General features: G+C 39.1%; 1 protein-coding gene across 2 annotated transcripts in view; it reads right to left on the bottom strand.

The window, feature by feature from the left end:
* ZNRF2 (zinc and ring finger 2) overlaps positions 1-21724 on the bottom strand; it is a 111839-nt gene extending 90115 nt beyond the window's left edge. For both annotated transcript variants that reach the window (XM_025873093.2, XM_073899018.1), the window contains exon 1: positions 21209-21724. In XM_025873093.2, the coding sequence (XP_025728878.1) occupies positions 21209-21665 (457 nt within the window). In that variant the 5' untranslated portion in view covers positions 21666-21724. The remainder of the gene's footprint in view (positions 1-21208) is intronic.
* Positions 21725-22319: the final 595 nt, after the last annotated feature.

Raw genomic sequence — 22319 nt, 5'->3', positions numbered from 1 at the left:
ATTACTCAGCCATAAAAAAGAATGAGATCTTGCCATTTGCAACAACATGGATGGATCTAGAGGGTGTAATGCTAAGTGAAATAAGCCAGTCAAGACAAAGAGAAATACTATATGATTTCACTCATATATGGAATTTTAAGAAACAAAAGGGGGACATCTGGGTGGCGCAGTCAATTAAGCAGCAGACTCTTGGTTTTGGCTCAAGTCACGATCTCACAGCAGTCATGGGATGGAGCCCCACGTCAGGTTCCGTGCTCACTGCAGAGTCAGCTTCAGATTCTTTCTCCCTCCCTTTTACCCTTCCCCGCTCGCACTTGTCCTCTCTCAAAAGAAATAAATCTTAAAAAAAGAAAAGAAACAAGAGAACAAGGGGAAAAAAAGACAAACCAAAAAATGGACTCAACTATAGAGAACAAACTGATGGTTACCAGAGGGAGGTGTGGGGCAGCGGGGATGAGTGCAACAGGTGAAGGGATTAGGAGAACACTTACTGTGACAAGCACTGAGTACAGAAGTGTTGTATCACTCTATTGCACACCTGAAACTAATGTAACACTGTATGTTAATATTGGAATTAAAATTATGTAACAAAAAATAGAGGCATATAAATATTTTAAAACATCAATATTTTTAATGTTTCTGAGATTACATACTTGAAACTATTTAAACATGATAAAAAAATGTCAACTTAAAAATGTACAAGGAGGTAGACAGCTTAACAAAATTATTTTGGGGATAAAAAAGCAAAAAAGATTGAAGCCCACTGACCCAGAATACTTGTGTACACATACACCAGGAGTCATGAATAAAAATGTTCATGGCAGCATTATTTTTGGGGTTTTTTTTTAAAGATTTTATTTATTTATTTGACAGAGAGAGAGGGCACAAGGAGGGGGAGAGGCAGGAAGAGGGAGAAGCAGGCTCCCTGCTGAGCAAGGAGCCCGATGTGGGGCTCGATCCCAGGACTCTGAGATCATGACCTGAGCTGAAGGCAGATGCTTGACCGACTGAGCCACCCAGGCGCCCCTCATGGCAACACTGTTTACAATAATAAAGAACTGTTAACACCACCAGTTCTATCAACAATAAAAATGGATAAATTGTGGTATTCATTCAATGGAATGAATAAAAATAAGGAGGAATACGCTATAGCTACAGACAATAACATAAGTGAAATATACAAATAATGTAACATATTTGGAATGACTCCATTAATATAATGTTGAAAACCAAGCCTACTGCCTGAGCATACTGTTTAGGGATGCATAACTGAGTGTGGTAAAGCTATAGAAGTAGGGAAAATATTAAGTAAGGAGAATACAATAGAAGGGCACAGAGGGAGATTTTAAGAAACCATGGATGTTCTATTTTAGCATCGATGGTGGTACAGGAAGATTCACTTTATTAGTCTTTAAGATGTATATGTGTTTTATATACTATTCTGTATGTAAAATATATTTCATAACAAAAACAATTTTTAAGAATTACCTTTGATCCAGCAATCTTCACTTGGTAATTTATCCTAGCAATAATGCTATCAGTATACAAAGAATAGACAAAGATTTTTACTTCTGTTTGTAGTAGCAAAAACTGACCATCAATAAAAACAGCTGAATTTGTCCAATATCCCTATCATGGCCTATCAAGCCATTATTAAAAAGAATTTGTACACTTCTTGAGGAATTTTTACAGTATTTCAAGAAAAGATGCAGACAAGCACTCATAATATAATCCCATTTTTGTAAAACAATGACCACAAAATCCCTCTATGTGTGAAAACATTATATCCCTGCATAGCACAAAGGTTCAGAAAATAAATACTGGGTTAGTTTATCTGGCAGGTAAAGGTGTGGGTGGGGGGATAAAAAGGGAAAGAAAGTCCCCTCAAAATTAGGTGTGAACATATACACATGTATAAAGACATGCACTGACTAGTGTACCAAAGTGCCCGGATTTATCTATCACAGGGAGTAGATTTTCAGGTAGTTTTTTTATTTTGTTATACTTTTATGTGTTATTTCAAGATTTAATAATAGTATACATTATTTTATAGTCAGGAAGCACCAAGGTAGATATTGTCATTTTAGGCAAAGTATTTCTGGGCTCTGGAATAACAATATTCCAATTGGTAACATCTATACAGAAAGAGCCCTGGGTGGTCAGTTTACAAAGCAGAGACTAAGTCACATACTCCATCAGGAAAGCTTTTCCCAAGGTATATGCTACAATCAGTGCTTCTCACGTAGCAATGTGCATACAAATCACCCGGACATTTTTAAAATGCAGAATCTGTTTCCATAAATCTGGGGTGGGGCCCGAAATCGTTCTAAGAAGCTCCTAAGTGAAGTTAATACCATTGGTTCAGAGAATGAACTTCAATTAGCAAGGTGGTAAGCACGTGGAATGCATCAGGCCCGGTACTAGGCACTTCTGGAACCATTATATCATTTAATTGTTAGTACAACCTTCTGAAGCAGGTTTAATCATTTCCATCTACAATAGGTTTTGCTCCTTTGGGCCAAAGGGCTAATGGCATATACCCAGAGTCAGACAGACTTGAGTGTGAATCTGAGCTCTGGAATTATGAGTAATGGTAGCACAAGAATTCTAATAGTAGCCGTGATAATGAAACCACTACCAATTCTTTTCTGTTTATAGAAGTTACCTGTGTATTACTGCAAATACAATACTTGAGAAAACAGAAAGCAGTACTCCTACTTGCCAGAGATAACCAACTTTTAGTATATGGATGAATACCTCCTGGTCTTTTTTCTCATTACACATATATACACTCAATTTGGTAACAAAATACCAAAACAAATCCCCTATCACTTTTATAATCATTTGTTTCCAAGCTATCTCTCCACTAGGCTATGTGTTTTTTCGGAACAAAATTGTTTTTCACCTTTACATTCCCAGTACCAGAAAGCCTACCTAGCCTACTGCAGCAGGCATTAAATATTTAATGACCAAGTAAAACAACAAAGAAAAATCAGAGAGACTATATATGATGGTAAGAGAACAAGTTTCCGCCATGCTCACTTTTAAAGGCGGTTAAAACACAAAAGAATATTTAGGCTTTGTTGTGCTGCCTTCGCTTGTAAAGTCCACTATCACATTTTCATATATAATATAAGGAATATTCTTCTCTAGTCCCTGCTATATATAACACCACCTTTTAAAATGTCTTAAGACATTAAGTATGTGCATACAAAGCAAAAGCAAGAATAATGTCAGTGGGATGGTAGACAATTTGATACCCAACAGATCTCAAATTTTTGTGGAGTAAGCTTGTCAAATTTCCCAAATTCCTCTATAGCTCCTGACTCTCAGAGGAAAATTGTTTTCAGAACACCAAAGAAATGATGCTGAGAGCACAAGTTTACCACCACCCCTGAAAAAAGTGAAACCACCTCCTTCTTTGAACAAGCAACAGCAGGTTATCTTTCTATAAGTATCATTATGACTCCCTTTAGTGCACCAGCCTACAAAAGGACACTCTCTCTAGGCTGCTGACCTAATCATTTGTTCTTATACAGTAAATTTAATTACCTTTTTGGAATCTGTAATAATGGAATTTGCCTATCCTAGTATATTCAAATAAAAAACATGGACATGTTTTTTCTTTTACTTAAAAGCCTTATTATTCTATAGTTTATCTTGGAAACTGAAGTCCAAGAAAATGAAAGATGAAGGTCATAAAGCTAGTTTTATTGACTTCTAAGTAGAACTTGGTCTCACCATTACCAGTGAGTCTTCCAAAAATATTTAATATATCAAAAGTAAATGCAGCGAACTGTGCCCCAGACTGCTTTTAGTAATTTTTACTAGCTTTTTAAAAACACTCTTCCCCAAAGTGGTGCATACACATACATATGTATATGTGTGTGCACGCATGTACATACACACATACACACAAATGGAATATTACTCAGCCATAAAAAAGAATAAGATCTTGCCATTTGCAACATGGATGCACTTGGGTATTACGCTAAGTGAAATAAGTCAGACAGAAAAAGACAAATACCATATGATTTCATTTACATGTGGAATCTAAAAGACAAAACAAATGAACAAAAAACAAAAAAAACAGATTTTCAAATGCAGAGTTGGTGGCTGCCAAAGGGAAGGTGGGTAGGGGGATGGGTGAAATAGATAAAGGGTATTAAGAGGTACCAACTTCCAGTTATAAAATAAAGTTGTGGTGAGGCGCCTGGTTTGGCTCGGTCGGTAGAGCATGTGACTCGTGATCTCGGGGTCACGAATTTGAGTCCCACGTCAGGGGCAGAGTTTACTTAAAAATAAAAAAAATAGGGATGAAAAGTACAACACAGGATATACAGCCAACAATATTGTAATAGTGTTGTACGGTAACAGATGGTTGACTATGTTTTCCGTGGTGAGCACTGAATAACATACAGAACTACTGAATCCTTATGCTGTACACCTGAAACTAATATAACACTGGATGTTAATTATACTTAAATAAAAAAAAAAATGAGCCAAACTCATAGAAACAGAAAGAATGGTGGTTGCCAGGACTGGATAGTGAAGGAAATGAGAAGATGTTGGCCAAAGGTGCAAACTTCCAGTTATAAGATGAATATGTTTCAGGGAAGTTAATGTACAGCTTGGTGGCTACAGCTAATAGTCCTGTATTATAGACCTGAAATTTCCTAAGACAGTATATCCAAAATGTTTTTTCCACCAAAAAAAATGGTAATTATATGATGTGATGAAAGTGTCTTTATTCTGATAATCAATTTGCAATATATATGCATATCAAATTATCACACTGTACACCTTAAATTTACAGAATGTTGTATTTTTAAAATATATAAAAACACTCCTCATAATTACTAAAGGACTCCGCAGCTGAGGTTCTGCTATCCTTGCCACCTTTCTCAATCCATACAGCTCAATACAGAAGGCTAGAACAGATGAGCAGATCCTTCTCCTCACTTGTCTCAGCTTTGGTGAATCTTGATTTCAGAGACTTGGTATAGTCTGTCTCGCTGTCATAACAGCCATGAGATTCTGATTCCTCTTGCATAAAGGCTAGAATTTCTTTCAGGCCCAGCTGTTATTTTGGAGTATAGGTAAATTGTACACAGAACTTAATATGATTGCTGACTCATTTATACTTAGACTTGTATGAAAACAAAAACATGTTATAAGCAAAAAGAAAATTATGCCTGGCCATTGTCTATTTAATTTTTAAAAAGATTTAGACTAAAGCAAAAGTTCCAACTCTTGAATTTTTGTTCAACCACTTATCTATATTCCATGGACAAGTAAAAATTTCCCTCATACTTGGCAATACTGATCCTGAAAAATAAAGTTCTCGGAACTTTGTCCTTCTCCCGACGACTGACAATTTGCAAATAAATCAACCACTATATCCCACTTTGCTATAGTGAATACCCTCTAAAACATTTAATATCATCTAAAAACTTTCCCAGATAATTTAAAAATAAAGAATAAAGTAGGAACAAATTTAAGCATTAATTTTTAAATAAAAGTTTGTCTTGTATCTGAGATATCCACACAATCACACCTTGTAGGTATCCATCATTAAACACTTTGTATATTCTTAGTTTCAGTGTGCACACATTAATAGTATTGTATGGTAATCGAGAGGGAGTAGCATGAAGGGACAGAGAAATGGAAGCAGCAAGAAAAAATTTCATTAATCTTTCCAATGTCTCCCATTTCTAACTTACTTTACAATTACCCCAAACATGAAAGAGTACATGTTGTCTGACTCCATTTATATAAAGTTCAAGAACAGGCAAAACTAATGATAATAGAAACAGGTACTACTAAGCAGCCTCTTGAAAGTAGGGTGTGAATAACTGTAAAGAAGCATAAGAAAACTTTTGGGGGTGAAGAAAATGTTCTCTATTTTGATAGTATATTACACAGTGTATTGTCAAATGCATTTGCCAAAACTCTTCAAACTGTACGCTTAGGATCTGTGCATTCCAATGTATGGAAATTAATCCTCAACTTCTAAAAAAAAGGAAAAAAGTAGTTACTTCCTTTCCACAAAGCGGTCAGTTCTCAATGATAATTAAGACAAGGCTCAGGGAAAAAAAATTAAAATGGTTTAAAAAAAAAAAGATTAGAAAAGAATGTGACAATTACCCTGCTTGATGAAAACAGGGTCCATATCTGTTACATTCACTACTTATCAGCACCTAGCATGTGGCAGAAGCTTAATACTTTGTTTTACATGTTAAATCTAAAGTATAAAAGAACTATACAAAAACATCAGAGAACTGTAGCAAAAAAAGTAATTTAACTGGAGATGAAAAAAATTGTAGACCAATGGTTAATTTAAGGTGACAGACTTCTCTGAGAATCTGATGAAAACCATAAATTATTCCTCTAAAAAAATTAACATTAACCACAAAATTTTGTATATAATTTCAGAAGCTTTATGAACTACCTGAAGTTTATCCCATGAACTCAATGACCAAAAGACTGTAAGTGAAGAACCTTTTTCTATAACTAGACTTGACTTTAGTATTTAATATGAATAAAAATGACAACTCTGCTTTGAATTATTTAAGAAACTGTATCAGATTATTACTGCATTTTTTCTTTTGTTTACTGTGGTTTTTTTTTTTTCCAATTCTACCAGTTCATTTTTATTGCTTCATAGAAGATTTGGGAAATATTTATTTAACCATCTTTTAGAAAAAGAATTTTTTCTTTTCTTTCTTTTTTTTTTTTTTTCAAGTAAACTCTACCCCCATGTGGGGTTTGAACTCATGGCTCTGACATCAAGAGTTGCATGCTCTACCGACTGAGCCAGCCAGGCACCCCGAAAAAGAATTTCTAACTTTCTTTTAGAAACAATAGCCAATACATAACACTTACTCTAAATATTTTTTTCCAGTTTGATATCATTTTTCTCCTCTTATAACGATAACTCATTATGAAAGCAAAAACCACCTCATTTTCCTTAAATAATGGGATACTGAAGAGATATCATGGTGTGGTAGGCAGAATAATGGCCCTCCAAACATGTCTATAGCCTATTTCCTGGAACCACGTTAGGTTACATGGCAAAGTGGAATTAAGGTTGCTGGTCACTGATCTTAAAATAGAGAGATTATCCTAGATTACCTGGGTAGGCCCAACTCAATCACAAGGGTCCTTAAAATGTGGAAGTGGGGCAGAAGAATTAAAACCAGAGAGAGGTCAGTGTGAGAGAACTTGGCCCAATGTTGTTCCCCCTTTGAAGACAGAGGAAGGGGTGCAGGTGGTCTCTGGAAAAATGCTGGAAAAAGACAAGGAAACAAGTACTCCCTTAGAACCTCCAGAAGCAGCTTATAAACATCTTGATTTCAGCCCAGTGAGACCCATTTTTGTACTGCTGACCTCCATAACTAGACTACATATGCCCTGCTTTAAGTCACTAGATTGGGGGGTGCCTGGGTGGCTCAGTCGTTAAGCGTCTGCCTTCAGCTCAGGTCACGATTCCAAGGTCCTGGGATCAAGCCCCAGGTCGGCCTCCCGCAGGAAGCCTGCTTCTCCCTCTCCCACTCCCCCTGCTTGTGTTCCCTCTCTTGCTGTGTTTCTGTCAAATAAAATCTTTAAAAAAAAAAAAAAAAGTCACTAGATTGGTAGTACTTTGTCACAACATCCATAGGAAACTAATACACATGGTGAAATGAAAACAAAACACTGATGTGATTCAGAGTCATAATGATTTATATAGCTTAAAAGTCAAATTTCTTAACATTTCAGAGGCTCAGTTTTCTCATTTATAAAATGAAAATTATGTTCTGTGTATTGCAAAGTGTTACCTGAAAATAGAGTATGTAAATATGCTTTTATAAACTGTAAAATATCTACAGATGTGAACTAGTAATATTATCACACAAGATAACATTCATGCTGGAATATTAAGATATATTTAATACATACATATATATATATATAACTAAGAGTTCTATAAACAAGGCTTCATTGATATTTATTGAAACTATGTATTTCTGAAAGTTTGAGGCCAAAAAAATTAATATTTCTAAGAAATCACTTCAATGGTTAAAAAAAAAAATTTAAGTAAGCTCTACACTCAATGTGGGGCTTGAACTCACAACCCCAAGATCAAGAGCTGCACTTTACCCACTGAGCTAGCCAAGAGACCCTTCAATGTTAAAAAATTTTAAATACAAGAACTAAATCTTCTACTACAAACTTTTATAATCCATGAAGAACACATCATATATCAATTTATAAAGATACTAAACATATAAGTTATTAGAATAGAGAATTTAATATTTATAGAATTATGTCACTTGGAGTTATGGTCAATTTTAAATCACCTTTTTTTTTTTAAAGATTTTATTTATTTGAGAGAGAGAGAGAATGAGAGATAGAGAGCACGAGAGGGAAGAGGGTCAGAGGGAGAAGCAGACTCCCCGCTGAGCAGGGAGCCCGATGCGGGACTCGATCCCGGGACTCCAGGATCATGACCTGAGCCGAAGGCCGTCGCTTAACTGACTGAGCCACCCAGGTGCCCTTTAAATCACCTTTAATAAAACAGAAGAGGAATGATCTGGATAAATCCATTTGCAGAATTTTTTTTTTAATTAGTTATTACTTTTGGACTTCTCCCACCATACTGCCACAATAAATATTCTCTTCTTCCCTTTCTTCATTACTCTGAAAGAGTTCAAATGTTCCCCAAAAATGGGACACAATTGGGAGCTTATATAATTTAAATCCCTCTGAAACTAGATCCAATATATCTGAGACAGCTAAAAATCACCTTAAAAAATCTTGCCATTAATAAAGGCCCTTTTTCTTTCTTTTTTTAAAGATTTTATTTATTCATTTGACAGAGAGCATAAGTAAGGGGAGCAGCAGGCAGAGGGAGAGGGAGAAGCAGGCTTCCCCACTGAGCAGGGAGTCAGATGATGTGGGGCTCGATCCCAGGACCCCGGGATCGTGAACTGAGCCGAAGGCAGACGCTTAACCGACTGAGCCACCCAGGTTCCCAAAAGGCCATTTCTTCTTTATAGGAAGCAACAGACTTTTAAATAGCATTTTAATAATTTAAATTCATAATCCTGCACCATTAGAATTGACACAATAAATCTAATTCATAAAAATTTAATCTTGTAAGTCAATAACCTGGAAGGAAATATTTAAAATATATAAACAACCAAAGACTAATCTGTAGAATATATAATGAACTACAAATCAATATAAAATAGATAACCAAAAAAAATGGACAGGGCGCCTGGGTGGCTCAGTCAGTTAAGTGACTGCCTTCGGCTCAGGTCATGATCCTGGAGTCCCGGGATCGAGTCCCACATCGGGTTCCCTGCTCAGCGGGGAGTGTGCTTCTCCCTCCGACCCTCTTCCCTCTCGTGCTCTCTGTCTCTCATTCTCTCTCTCTCTCAAATAAATAAAATCTTTAAAAAAATGGACAAAGTCAAAGGGTAGGCAATTCAAAAAAGAAATATACACAGCTAATAATAAACACATGAAAAGATGCTTATTTTCACTAGCAATCATGAAATGCAAATCAAAATTTTTCATCAAGTGAAATGGAGGAACAAATAACATCTAAGAGCAAAGTTATGGAAAATATAGTACTGTCATAAAATGGTGCAAAATAGATTAGCAGTGCCTCTGAGGTGGGTATCTACTGAAATCAGTTATCTGTTCAGTATCTATTAAAGGTTAAAGTGTTGATACCATCCAACCAGAAAATCCTACTTCCAGCTACCTGCTGTACAATAAGGAATTTGTCTGGTCTTTGTTCCTGGGCTCCTGGCACAGAGCTTCTAAAACCCTTGGAATTTCCTGAGTGGTAAGAATGTCTTCACTATTCATGAGGCCCCTGGGATCACACGTGACTTTATGCTACTAAGACAATTCAGAATAGGGGCTAGTCACCAGAAAGACCGGTCCTAAGAGTAAAAGCTTGAGGGGTGATGAGACAGGCCAACCTCTAGGGAGGAGAGGGAGTCAGAGACTGAGTCCAATCATATGGCCGATTTTTAACCAACCATATCTATGTAATAAAACCCAAATAAAAAGTCTGGACACCTAGGCTTTGGAAGCTTTCTAGTTCATGAACACACAGTAGGGCCAGGAGGTGACACAGCCTGATTCCATAAGGAGAAGGCAGGAAAGCACTGTGTTCAGGATCCTCTCAGACCTCACACTGCGTCTCTTCATTTGGCTGGTCCTACTTTATATCCTTTATAATAAAACTATAATCCCGAATATACCATTTTCTTGAGTCCTATGAGTTATTCTAGTGAATTATCAAACCTGAGAAGTCATGGGACCTTCCCTCACACCCCCATTCCTCCAAATTTGTAGTCATTTGATCAGAAATTCAGGCAGCCCGGGAACCCCAAAATGTAGCTAAAGCTGAAATGAGGACGGTCTTCTCAGGGCAGTGCCCTTAAACCTGTGGAGTCTGACACTAATTCCAGATGGTTGGTGTCATAGTAGTGCCTATCTGAGAAAAATCTGTACGTATGCATATATTGATAAAGATGTTTTTTACAACACTGAAAAGTGTAAACATCCTAAATGCTTACCATAAATAAACTACAGTACATGCATATTATGGAAAAGTAAGCAGTTAAAAAGAAGAGTTACACTTATATATGTCCTTCCACATTAAAAACTCCTAAACCCATTAAAAAGAAAAAAGCAGGTTTTAGAAGAATATAGTACAACCATGTTCTTGTCAACAATAAGTATCGCAAAATCTCATAAAAATCAAACTGCTTTTCTCTGTAAGTATGTAAATCAATTTATCAAAAAGTTACGAAGTACACATACATAAAAATGATAACAGTGACATCTGGGAGTGAATGGGATCATCAGAGAAGGAATGAAAATGACTTTCATTTATCTGAACTGTTGAAATTTCATAGAAATGGATTATTTCTTAGGCAATTAGGGGGAAAAAAAGAGGACTCCCAGTTAAAGTCAACTGCTTGAATACATTTATCAGACTCCCCTCAGTTCAAACATCTTACTAAAAGCATGAAAAATGTATTTTTTTTAAAGGAATTAAGCCTATAAAAGTATAGAGGGGGAAAAAGGGATATCGTTAGACTACAGAAAGAAAATGAGTGGTAACTTTCACTGCAGAATTAGGAAAGCAGAAAGGCAAGCTGATTTACACGAGGCACAAGAGAGAAAGAGTCACTGCAAGTCTCTTTCCAGTTATCCTCCCCGATTCCCAGCAACGAGGCAGCTGTTCCTCCCCCACGCTGGCATTAGACTGGAGGTTTGTTATTCGGAGAGAGCAAGTTTCTGGACTTGGGGATAACAGGAATAAAGACAGAGGTACCTACTGATAATGAGTATGGGAATTAAATGAAAGTACCACACTGAGTGTTAACACTCCCAACTTTCTTCTCACTCTGCTCCTAGAACAGATGTATAAAATAGTACATCCTCCAGGCAAAAAGAAAAAAAAGAGAGAGAGAGAGAGAGAGAGAAAAGCCATTCTGGAAAATATGCCAATCCAAAAAAAAAAAAAAGACAGTAATTCTTAGGAATTTCCCAATTCCTAAGAAAAGGGGCCCAAACAGATAACCCTGCATGCACACACAGCTTCCAACGAGAATGAATGGTGACCAGGCAACAATCACCAAACATTTGAAGAGAGAAGACTGAAGCCAAACAAAGAGAAAAAGCAACTGGGAAGAAACTGAGTAATTGGGAGGGGGAAATAAAGCATATGCATACACATAAACACGTATCATTAATACTCTTAGAAAAAGATTGTACCCACAAAAGAACAAAATGTATGAAAAAATTCACAATTAAAAAAAAAAGCTCTTGGAAATTAAAAAGATTACAGAAATAAACAAAAGTCAAGTAAAGAGTTAGAAGACAGAAGTTGGGGAAAAAACTCCCATAAAAAGAACCAAAAACAAAGATAGAAAAAAGATACAGCAAAGGATCACTCTAAGTATCCAACACTGAAATGAGAAAACAGCAGAAAAAATAATCACAGAAATAATTCCAAACAACTACCCAAAATGAAAGATAAGAGCTAGCAAGCTGAAAGCGCCAATCAAAAATGCAGTGCAGAGTGGATGAACACAGATCTATCCCAAGATCTATAATACTGTTTTTCCATTGAATTTCTATCATTTGCAACTGAAAAAGTCTTAAGACTCTATGACCACAATGCAATACTTCTAATTTACACTAGAAATAACAAGAGGGTAGCAAAACAACGGTAAATTTACCAAAGATGTTAAAGTCATTTTAATATAACTCCTAGGTTTAAAAAAAAAAAAAATCTTAGTTAACAAAATTATTCCTCAAGAGTGTTCATTTACTTAATGACAATAAAAATACTAAGTATCGAAAGCTATAGGAAATGACTACATGTACGGAGGAGTAATCATCGCCTTAATGCTTTTATTATTAAAAAAGAACAAAAGAAAAATAAAATGGACTAAGAAGCTAAAAGAGGGGCCCCTCTCGCTAGCTCAGTCAATACAGCATGCAACTCTTGATCTCAAGGCCGTGAATTCAAGCCCCGCATTAGGTGTAGAGCTTACTTTAAAAAAAAAAAAAAAAAAAAGGAAAAAAAAGCTAGAAGGGCACAATTAACTTTACAAAATGAGAAAGAAAATAAGAGATAAGAGCAGTACTGATGAAATTTAAAAAAAATAAAGTGGTAAAATTTATCATTCAAACCAAAAGCTGGCTCTTTGAAATCAATTACATGTAATAACTCATTTTGTATATGTTTTCTTTGTTCTATTTCTCTCAGCTCACATGTATACAAATAAATTTATATATTATCAAACTAATCACAATTTCAACAAAAATTAGGATATATAAGATGGTCAGAATTTATTAAATTCAAATGATGGAATATACTTATTCTTTTTTGATACACTAAATTTACTATTAAAAAAAAGAGCACTAAATCATGACTGATAGATATTACTCAAAATGCATCTACCAACCTGCCCTGTTAAGTATTAAAAACCTCACTAGAGTTTTCATGGGGAGAAAAAATTTAAATACTCCTGAAATTATACTTTGAAGAAGCTGCCCTTTCTAAAGGGCAATTCAGCAATAAAGATCAAATGCCTTGAACAAATGCCTATCTTTGGTTCTAACAATCCCACACTCCCGATAAATTTTTAAGAACTGGAGAAACATAAACATTTGCATGCCAGGATCGTGACAGCACTAGTACATAATAGCACCCAACTGCAAATAAACCATATAAACCCCGCCTCTGCTTTCACTCTCACTCCTCCAACAGCTCATCCAGTTGGCTCCATCTTCCAAGAACAGGACATCCAGAGTCTGGCCACTCCTCACCACCTTCAGTGCCACCACCCTGGTCCAAGCCACTGTTCTCTTTTGCCCTGATTTTTAACTCCTTGCTTGACTCTTGCCCTCTAGTGTCCACTCTCACACTGTGGCCAGAGTAATCCTTTAAAGGCCCAAGGCCGGTTATGTCAATCTTCTGCTCAAAAAACTCTCAAATGCTGGGATGCCTGGGTGGCTCAGTCAGTTAAACGTCTGCCTTTGGCTCAGGTCATGATCCCAGGGTCCTGGGATCGAGTCCTGCCATTGGGCTCCTTGCTCAGTGGGGAGCCTGCTTCTCCCTCTGCCTGCCCTTCCCCCTGTTTGCGCAAGCACGCTCTCTCTGACAAATAAAGAAATAAAATCTTTTAAAAACAAAACGAAACTCTCAAATCTCTAAAACAAAAGTCAAAAAACCAGCTCAGTGGTTTTATGATTCTGCCCCATCCCACTCCTCCTCTCTGCCCTCATCTACAACCCTCTGCATTCCAACTACACTGGTTTCACAGCCTTTCTCACCAAAACACATCAGGTACATTCATTCCTCGGGGCCTTTCTAGCTAACCGTTCCTTCTGCCTGGGTATGTTTTTCCTTTAGAGATCCCTCATGGCTTGCTCCCTTCCCTCTGCTTATACGTCAACCTTGTCAGTGAAGTTATCTCCAGAACACTACTTAACATAGGGACAAGTCTCCACCCCCCAATCTCTACCCACCTTTCCACTCCATTTTTCCCTGTCACATTCAACACCCACTGACACATTATTTTTACTTGTTTACTTTCTTCCTCAAGTAGGACAGAAGGTCCATGAAAGCAGGGGTATGTGTTTTATTTCTTCAGTTCTGTATCCTCAGTACAGTACATGGCAAAGTAGGTCCTCATTAAATACTTAGTGAATTTGGGAACACTGAGCAGTCATTAAAAACCATGTTATAAAAAAATTCAATGTCATGGAAGAAACTAATTAAGTGGAAAGAGCATGTCATCAAAGAATATCTGACCCATGGATAAAAGAAGAGCTCACAAGAGAAATTAGACAATATTTTTAACTGCATGTTAACAAAACCACTTCAAAATCTGTGGGATTCAGCTAAAGCAATTCTCAGAGAGAAATCTGTAGCTTTAAAATTTTACATTAGAACATCACAAAAGTTTAAAATGAAAAGAATATAGGGTGCCTGGGTGGCTCAGTTGGTTGAGCAACTGCCTTCGGCTCAGGTCATGATCCTGAAGTCCCGGGATCCAGTCCCGTATCGGGCTCCCTGCTCAGCAGGGAGTCTGCTTCTCCCTCTGACCTTCCTCCCTCTCATGCTCTCTCTCTACCATTCTCTCTCTCTCTCTCTCAATAAATAAATAAAAATCTTAAAAAAAAAAACTTTAAAAAAATAAAAAATAAAATGAAAAGAATATATAGGATGAATGTTCCAAATTTTATTTCTGGCAGTAAGATTACGAGTTATTTGCTATTTTTTTTGTATGTGTTTTTCAGTATTTTCTGCATTTTAGTTTTCTCTAATGAACATGTATTATTTTTATGATTTAAAAAAAAAATTTCCATCAACTTCTCCTTGGGTTCAATTGCACTGGTTGGAAGCAAGTCACAGGTCCTGCTAGACTCAAGGGGAGGGAATGACAGGTCCAATTGTTCTCCTACTCTGCTTGTCTTTTAAAATTCTTGCTCCCCAGGATTTCATGCTTGCTCCTCCTCAATTTATATTCATCCCTTAGTAATCCTATTTTTTTGGCTTCACTTAAAATCTGCTAATTGACTATTTCTCAATTTTTGGTAATGTCCTAAATTACTGACGTATATTTCCAACTGCTTAAAGGATGTTTCTAGATGGAAACCCCATAGCCACTCAAAATTTAACAGGCCTGAAGGAACTCATTTCCTAAAATTTTTTTCCTTTATTTTTCGTATTGGTTAATGACATCACTATGCACCCCGGTTCTCAATCCTATCAGTTTTACCTTAGAAACCTCACTCAAATCCAACTTTTCCTCTCCTCCACCAAAGCTGTAATTTCAATTTAGGCACCTTCCACCAATTATAGTCTAAAAGAATCCTAGCTTATCTTCCTGCTATCTCTCCCCTCCTAACAAGCAATTTAATCATGAGTAGCAGTGCTCTAACAGTGTCACAGGCTGAGCACTGCACTCCTCAGGAAGGCTGCCATCCATTATCAACTATGACCACAGGGGTGCCTACTTTAAAACTTGGCTAAGTAAAACAAAGGTACAGCACTATAAAATCCTCAACAAATGGTCCAAACCGACTTTTCTAGTTTCATGTCCTCATCAGTCATCCTTACGGCCTACAACCCAGACACATTTAACTTTTCAATATGCCCTATCAAAATCCAAGGCTTTTGTGGATTCTTCCTTAGTCTGTTAGTGTCCTCCCCGTCCCCAACGACTGCTAAATCCTTAAAGTTCAAATGTTACCTGTCTCTGTGAAGTATTCCTTACTTGAAACAAGGATACCTTACAAAACATTTTGTTAATAGTCCTATTACAGCACTTGTTACAATGTATATTCAACTGAGACCTGAGCAAGCACAGGAAAAGCCTTGTTTGCACCCCTGAAAACTACAATGCCAGCCCCTTAAAAAAATAAATTCATGTTTACTAAAGCAACATTTACCACATACATTAGAACTTTTCTAAAGTAAATGAAAAGTGAGTTTAAAAATAAAGTTAGAACAGTAGCATGTTTAACTGGTCAACCTAAGTCTACAATCAATGTGGTAAACTTCAGGATGGCCACACATGATCCCTGTCTTCTGAAATTTACACCTGTCATTCCCTCCCCTTGAGTATAGGGGGACCTGTGACTTGCTTCCAACCAGTGCAAGCAGCAAAGCAATGAACTCTATGTGATTACATGTACATATTTATGTAAGAGTGTATGTAGCACCAGCTCACCTCACTAGACTGTCTCCTTTGCTGGCTCTGAAGCAGCAAGATGTCATGTGCTTAGCAACTATGAGGAAATGAATTCGGACAACAACTTGAGGCGGCTTAAAAAGAGACCCTTCCCCAGTTGAGTCTCTAAATAACAACCCAGTCCTGGCATACTTTTATTGCAATCTCGCAGAGGACCCAAGCTAAAATGAACCCAGACTCCTTACCCATAAAAACTGAGAGAATAGATATGTTTTGTTTTGGACAGCAAAATGTATAGTAATTTGTTAATAATGAGAAGAGAAAACTTACAAAATCAGAACCTAAGGTATTTCTGAACCCTACTGTTTACACAAAAGACATGTCTTCCCCAATTTCCAAACACTTAAACAAGGGTAGAACAAACTTAACTCATTAGTTAATCCCAAATACATGCACAATTGAAACATTTAAGAAGTACTTTGCTACATAAAACTGTTCCTATACTTTTTTTAACCCATTTGCTAATATACTCAATCATAGATATACCCAGCATATTCAGTTAAGTATAACATTAAGGGAATTCTCCTTATAAACACAGAATAATAAATATTTTAAAAACTCGTACCTAATTAACAGTATTGGTAACCAAAAAACAAATAACCCACTTACTGGTTACGAGGCTAAGCAATCAAATTGGAGGGGGCTGGGGACTTGCTGGAGGCACTATCCTTAGTTCAAGGACTGGCTTTGCAACTAGCAAAGCATCAGAAGTACTCAGGTCAGGCACCTTTCATATCAGCTGATGCCCAGTGCAACACAAACCACTCCTTCCTCCAGCCCACCTTCTACCCTGCAGACAAGAGAACTTTCGGGGAAAAAAAATAATAAAATAAAGCTGGAGGTGGAAGAAGAGGGGTGAAAGAGGATTTTCAAAATATTCCCAAAGCAGAAACTTCCAGGACAGAGCCCACACTTTAGCATAACAAAGCATACAACACCAGGTATCTCCTATAGTGTTTAAAGATATGTGGGATTACAAGTGAGAAACATTAACCGCCAGAGTTGTTCTTTTGGGCAGTGACAAGGGTGGTAGTTAGAAGTGTAATTTTTCTTATGAAGAAGCAGGTATTTCTCTTCTGCCACACTGCATAAAGGTTTTCAAATGAATTAAAGAAAATTCAGAAACAGGAAGTAGATTAATCACAATAACCCAAATTCAAGTATTTTGGCACTAGATACTGGTAAGAAGGGATGACTGAGAATGATTCAGTAACAATGGAGATAATCCACTACCTTAAAAACCCGCATCTTTCTTTTTTTTTTTTTTAAGATTTTATTTATTTATTTGACAGAGAGAGAATTAGTGAGAGCAGGAACACAAGCAGGGGGAGTGGGAGAGGGAGAAGCAGGCTTCCCGCCGAGCAGGGAGCCCGATGTGGGGCTCGATCCCAGGACCCTGGGATCATGACCTGAGCCGAAGGCAGACGCTTAACGGCTGAGCCACCCAGGTGCCCCAAAACCTGCATCTTTCTTGAAGATTAGGAGAAATAAATCTGTCTAGAAATACAGATTTCATTTAACATACTCCATTTTAAGAGATAACCCACACTCCTTCAACATAAGGAATCAGGTTTCCTACGTAACAGAAGGCGCCTGAATTAGTCAGACTACTGAAACACTGAAGGACACAACAGACCCAAACAAACTCAAGCCAATTAGGAGAAGGCCGAAAGCAACTGAGTAGCACCAGTTAACAGTCTAGATTAACGCATTTTACATTTTCACTTCTAGACTCACGGATAGGTTATAAGAGAAGCCCACATATTTCCAGAAATAATCTCCATTCACTGGTATATTTTATAGTCCTTTTTCAAATACCTTCCCTATCCTTGCTGGATCATTAAAAGACTATTCTACCACCCATAATAACTGATTTTATGAACATTAGCAACTTGATAGTGGAAAAAATGTAGACATAAAGCCAAAAAAAATCCTAAAATACCAAGGCTTTAAAATATTAGCCTATATATATATATCACTAAAGGCCTGTTTTAAAACAAAGGTGATAGACAAGAGAAGGCTTTTGTTCACTTTAATAGTATTAGACTCAGCAGTCCAAAAAAAGTAACAAAAATAAGAAAAACCGTTCAGTTCTAGGAAATTTCTGTAAACTAAAATATTCTGGATTAAGCACCTCTCTTCTGGTTCTCTCCAGAGAGAACTAAGAATGTATTCACCTAAAATACATACTCAAAACATAAAACTGACACAGAAAACCTCATTCAATTTGGTAATTCATTATGATGAAACTACTAACAATTCAATTTGCTAGACTACTATTTAAATAAAGAAAGAAGTGGTATATTGTTTAGGTTTTCTATAAATTACATGACAGCCCAAAAGAGGAGGACAATTTTCCATCTTATTAGTACCATATTTTCCTATTACAAAATAACACAAATATCAATTAAGTTTTAAAAAATTACAGCAAAACTTCCCACTAAATAAAAAATAATTCCTTTTCTCAATTTTCAGAGGGAATCACTTCATATATGCCCATTTATACAATTTGTAACTGAAGACATTGATACTATAATACACACTAAGAAATTAAATCAATGTGAAGTATAATCAAGTGTAATTTTTTACAGTAAGATTCATCATCTGAAAATAAATATAAAGTAAGATTCATCATCTGGCTTCCTAAATCTCAGGATAAGGAGAAATATGCTTCTATTAAGTTTCCCTGATAAACCTACCCATTGAAACAGAAGTAAAAATCTCAATAAAGCAAATGCCAGTAGAAAGATGTGTTTTTACGTTAAGTGTACTCCATCTCCCTGTGTCAACCAGGATTTAAGGTCCTGGCATATTGATTTGTTCCTATCATATGATGGGAACAAGTAATTTCTCTGATCCCCTTCCACGCTCTCTCCAGTTTTTTATCTGAACTACCACAGACTATTTGTTTTCTCAAATTTCAGAAAAATGATACATAACTAGAATCACTCTAAGAGCACAGGAGAAAAAAATTAGTTGGCCTACAATTAGCTGCCTTAGGACATTAGGGCACTGTTCTCTGCAGACACCTGGTTAAGAAAGGCTGCCCCAAGTTCCACAGTATCACTGTGCTATTAGGCCCCAATCATCCTAACCCTGAAAGTACAAAAAGAACTAAGCGCAGAGAACTAGGAACTTAAATAAGAAAAAAGGTAAATTTGCTTTACTTCTACTTTTATGAACCAGGTCTTTGTTATTTGCTAATTTACTGTGAATTAAAAACCTAAGTGTCAACTATTTGCCCCCTGCTCTGAATGGAAGGTATTTATTTTCAGAAAATAAACCCATACAGATATACTCTTTGTTAAAGGAAATTATTAGCCCTTTAATCAATATATTTGAAATAAGATATTAATTTGACAAGCTGCTTCTTACTCTTTTAACTTTTAAATACATCTTTTGATAACTGCTAAATGCAAATTTTCACTTTAAAAAGATATTTTTAAAAACCAGCTTATCCTTTATTCTTGCACTAATCTCCCATTCTCAAGAAACTGTCTTTCATGGGGGTGCCTGGGTGGCTCAGTCGTTAAGCGTCCGCCTTCGGCTCAGGTCATGATCCCAGGGTCCTGGGATGGAGCCCCGCATCGGGCTCCCTGCTCAGCGGGAAGCCTGTTTCTCCCTCTCCCACTCCCCCTGCTTGTGTTCCCTCACTCGCTGTGTCTCTCTGTCAAATAAATACATAAAATCTTAAAAAAAAAAATAAAATAAACATGACATTCCCATTCTCAATATGCTAACATGAATACTGATAGTACAGAATATTAGAACAGATAAATTACATTATTGAACATTCCACTTCACCAACTCAAATTTCTCGCATATATAAGCATATAAAAAAGGGGCCACAAAAATGGAGGGAATGGTTTCCTCAGTTTCAGCTGTGCTCACTTGTGAATTTATGTATTTTAATGCAGTGACACGGGGATGTTTATCTTCTATAGTCGGCCTCTCTAACCAGATTAAACTTCCAATTTCTTCTCAAGAACTGCGAAGGAAAAGGTGTCTTGATTCGTTTACGATATTAACCGTTTTGAGGTAAAGTAAATCACTACTGAACATAACTGAGCAGGCCAAATTAAGTTTCCTCAGATCAAGTGCACCCTTCCTGTTTCTACATAAAAGCACAACATTTTGCTATTTAAAATTTCCACTTATCACAAGTGACTTTTCCTGAACTCGCAGTCAACACTGCTTTTCCAAAAGCACCTATGCTTTTACGGCATCTTTTAGGCAGGATTCCCATAAGAAACTGCTTTCAATTTTTTAAAATGCCCTGTCCAAATTAAGAGGAACTCACATTAACCATTTTCTAAAGTAGCAATTCATTGGGGTCAAAAATACATTTTTCCATCACACATTCAACCAATTAAACTGTATGCAGTAGGTGGGGCTGTTTACATAGACTTAAGGATTCCAGTTTTATATTAACAGTCCAACGGAGATAACTCCCTCCTTTATCAAATACTCGTATGTTCCTTTGAGACCCTCTGACTGTTGGCCTTTAAAAAAAAATGCTCACCACTTGAGTCCCCGGTTAGAACTACGTTTGGCAACTGGTCTTCTGACTTCCTGATACTAGAAGCTACAAGCACGAGGGCTGTTGCATCGGTTTGTTTCAGAAACAATCTTTGCTCCATTCACCCCAAGGGGAAAACAAGGGCTTCCTCTACTGGGCACCCACTGTGAGGCGGGGGGTACCCCCCGGTGTCTAAAAACCAAAGCCCAGGGAGTAGCGGGAGCGGCGCGGCCGGGGTTCAGTGGCGGTTCTCCTCCCCAGAGGGGCGAGCCGGCCGGGCCGCGCGGCAAAGCCGCGACGCTCAGGCTGAAGGAGAAAAGAAGAAGGGTAAACCCCAGCGCGGCCGTGGCGCACGTGCGGCCCGCGAGAGGCAGGGAACCGGGGAGCCGAGGAGGGGAGGGAGCCGTACCTCCAAACATGTGCGGCGAGAGGTGAGCTGGTAAGGAGCCGATCACCAGGCGCGGGCCGCCGGAGCCCCCGCCCGCCGGCCGGTCTCTGCTGCCGCCGCCGTCCTCGGGGCTGCTGTGCACCGAGTCCTGCGAGCCGTACGGGCCGCTGCTGCTGTTGGGGATGCTGAAGGAGGACTGCGCCGCGCGGGCCGCCGACGCCACGCTCCCCACGGCCCCGCCGAGGGAGCGACTGCGCGGAGCCGCCGAGGCCGACGCGGCGCCGCCGGAGGCGCTGGGCTGGTGCGCGCCGGGCACCTGAGCCGGAAACCTCCCCGCGGCCGCGGCCCGCGCCCCCGTGCCGCTGCCGCCGCCCGCGGTCCCATTGGTCCCTCCGCTGCTGCTGGAAGGTAGATCCGAGCCCGAGTAGGCACGGGTGCGGCCGTTAGCAGCGGCCGGGCCGCTCTGCTTGGCGCCCATGGCCGCCCTGCCCCGGGCCGGGCCCGCGCGCGGCGCCCCGAGCGCCGGGAGGGCGGGAGCGAGCGCAGGAGCGAGCGGGCAGGGCCGAAGCGCCGCGGCCGGCGCAAGGAGAAGCCCGCACGTCCAGGGCCGCCGCCCGGCGCCCCGAAGGGCGGTCGGCGCCCGGCGCGCTCTTGTGTTCGGGAGCGGCGGGCGAGACCGGCGGCCTGCGGGAAGTCGCGGGAAACGAGGAGAGGAGAGGAAGGAGGTCGGGCTGCGGCGGACGCCACTCGCTAGCTCCGGCGGGAGGGGCGGCTCAGGTGGCTGTGCGGCTGCCGCTGGTTTCGATTCTGGTGCGCCGCGACGGGTCGCTACCGCTCTCTGCCGTCGTCGCCGCTCTCTGCGCCCCGGGCCTCGGTACCGCCTCCTCCCGGGCGGCCGCAGCTACCGCCGCCATCCTCCCGCTCACACGGCGGCTCGCGGGTGAGTGGGAGGCGCCCGCCCAGACTCCGCCGGGGCCACCTTCCCTCCTCCCCCAGCCACCCAGCTGTTATTAACGGAGAAAGAGGAAAAACGGGTGGCGCGTGAGGAGAGGATGGAGGAGGGGAGGGAGGGGCGGCGCGCGCTTCCCGGCAACCGTCGCCCCACTACCCCCTGCGAAGGAGGGGCGAGGGG

The sequence above is a fragment of the Callorhinus ursinus genome, unplaced genomic scaffold (assembly GCF_003265705.2).
Source record: "Callorhinus ursinus isolate GAN/ISIS: 27379988/994484 unplaced genomic scaffold, GSC_fseal_2.0 scaffold12, whole genome shotgun sequence".
NCBI classification, from domain to species: domain Eukaryota; kingdom Metazoa; phylum Chordata; class Mammalia; order Carnivora; family Otariidae; genus Callorhinus; species Callorhinus ursinus.
This window is presented reverse-complemented; position numbering and strand designations above follow the sequence as displayed.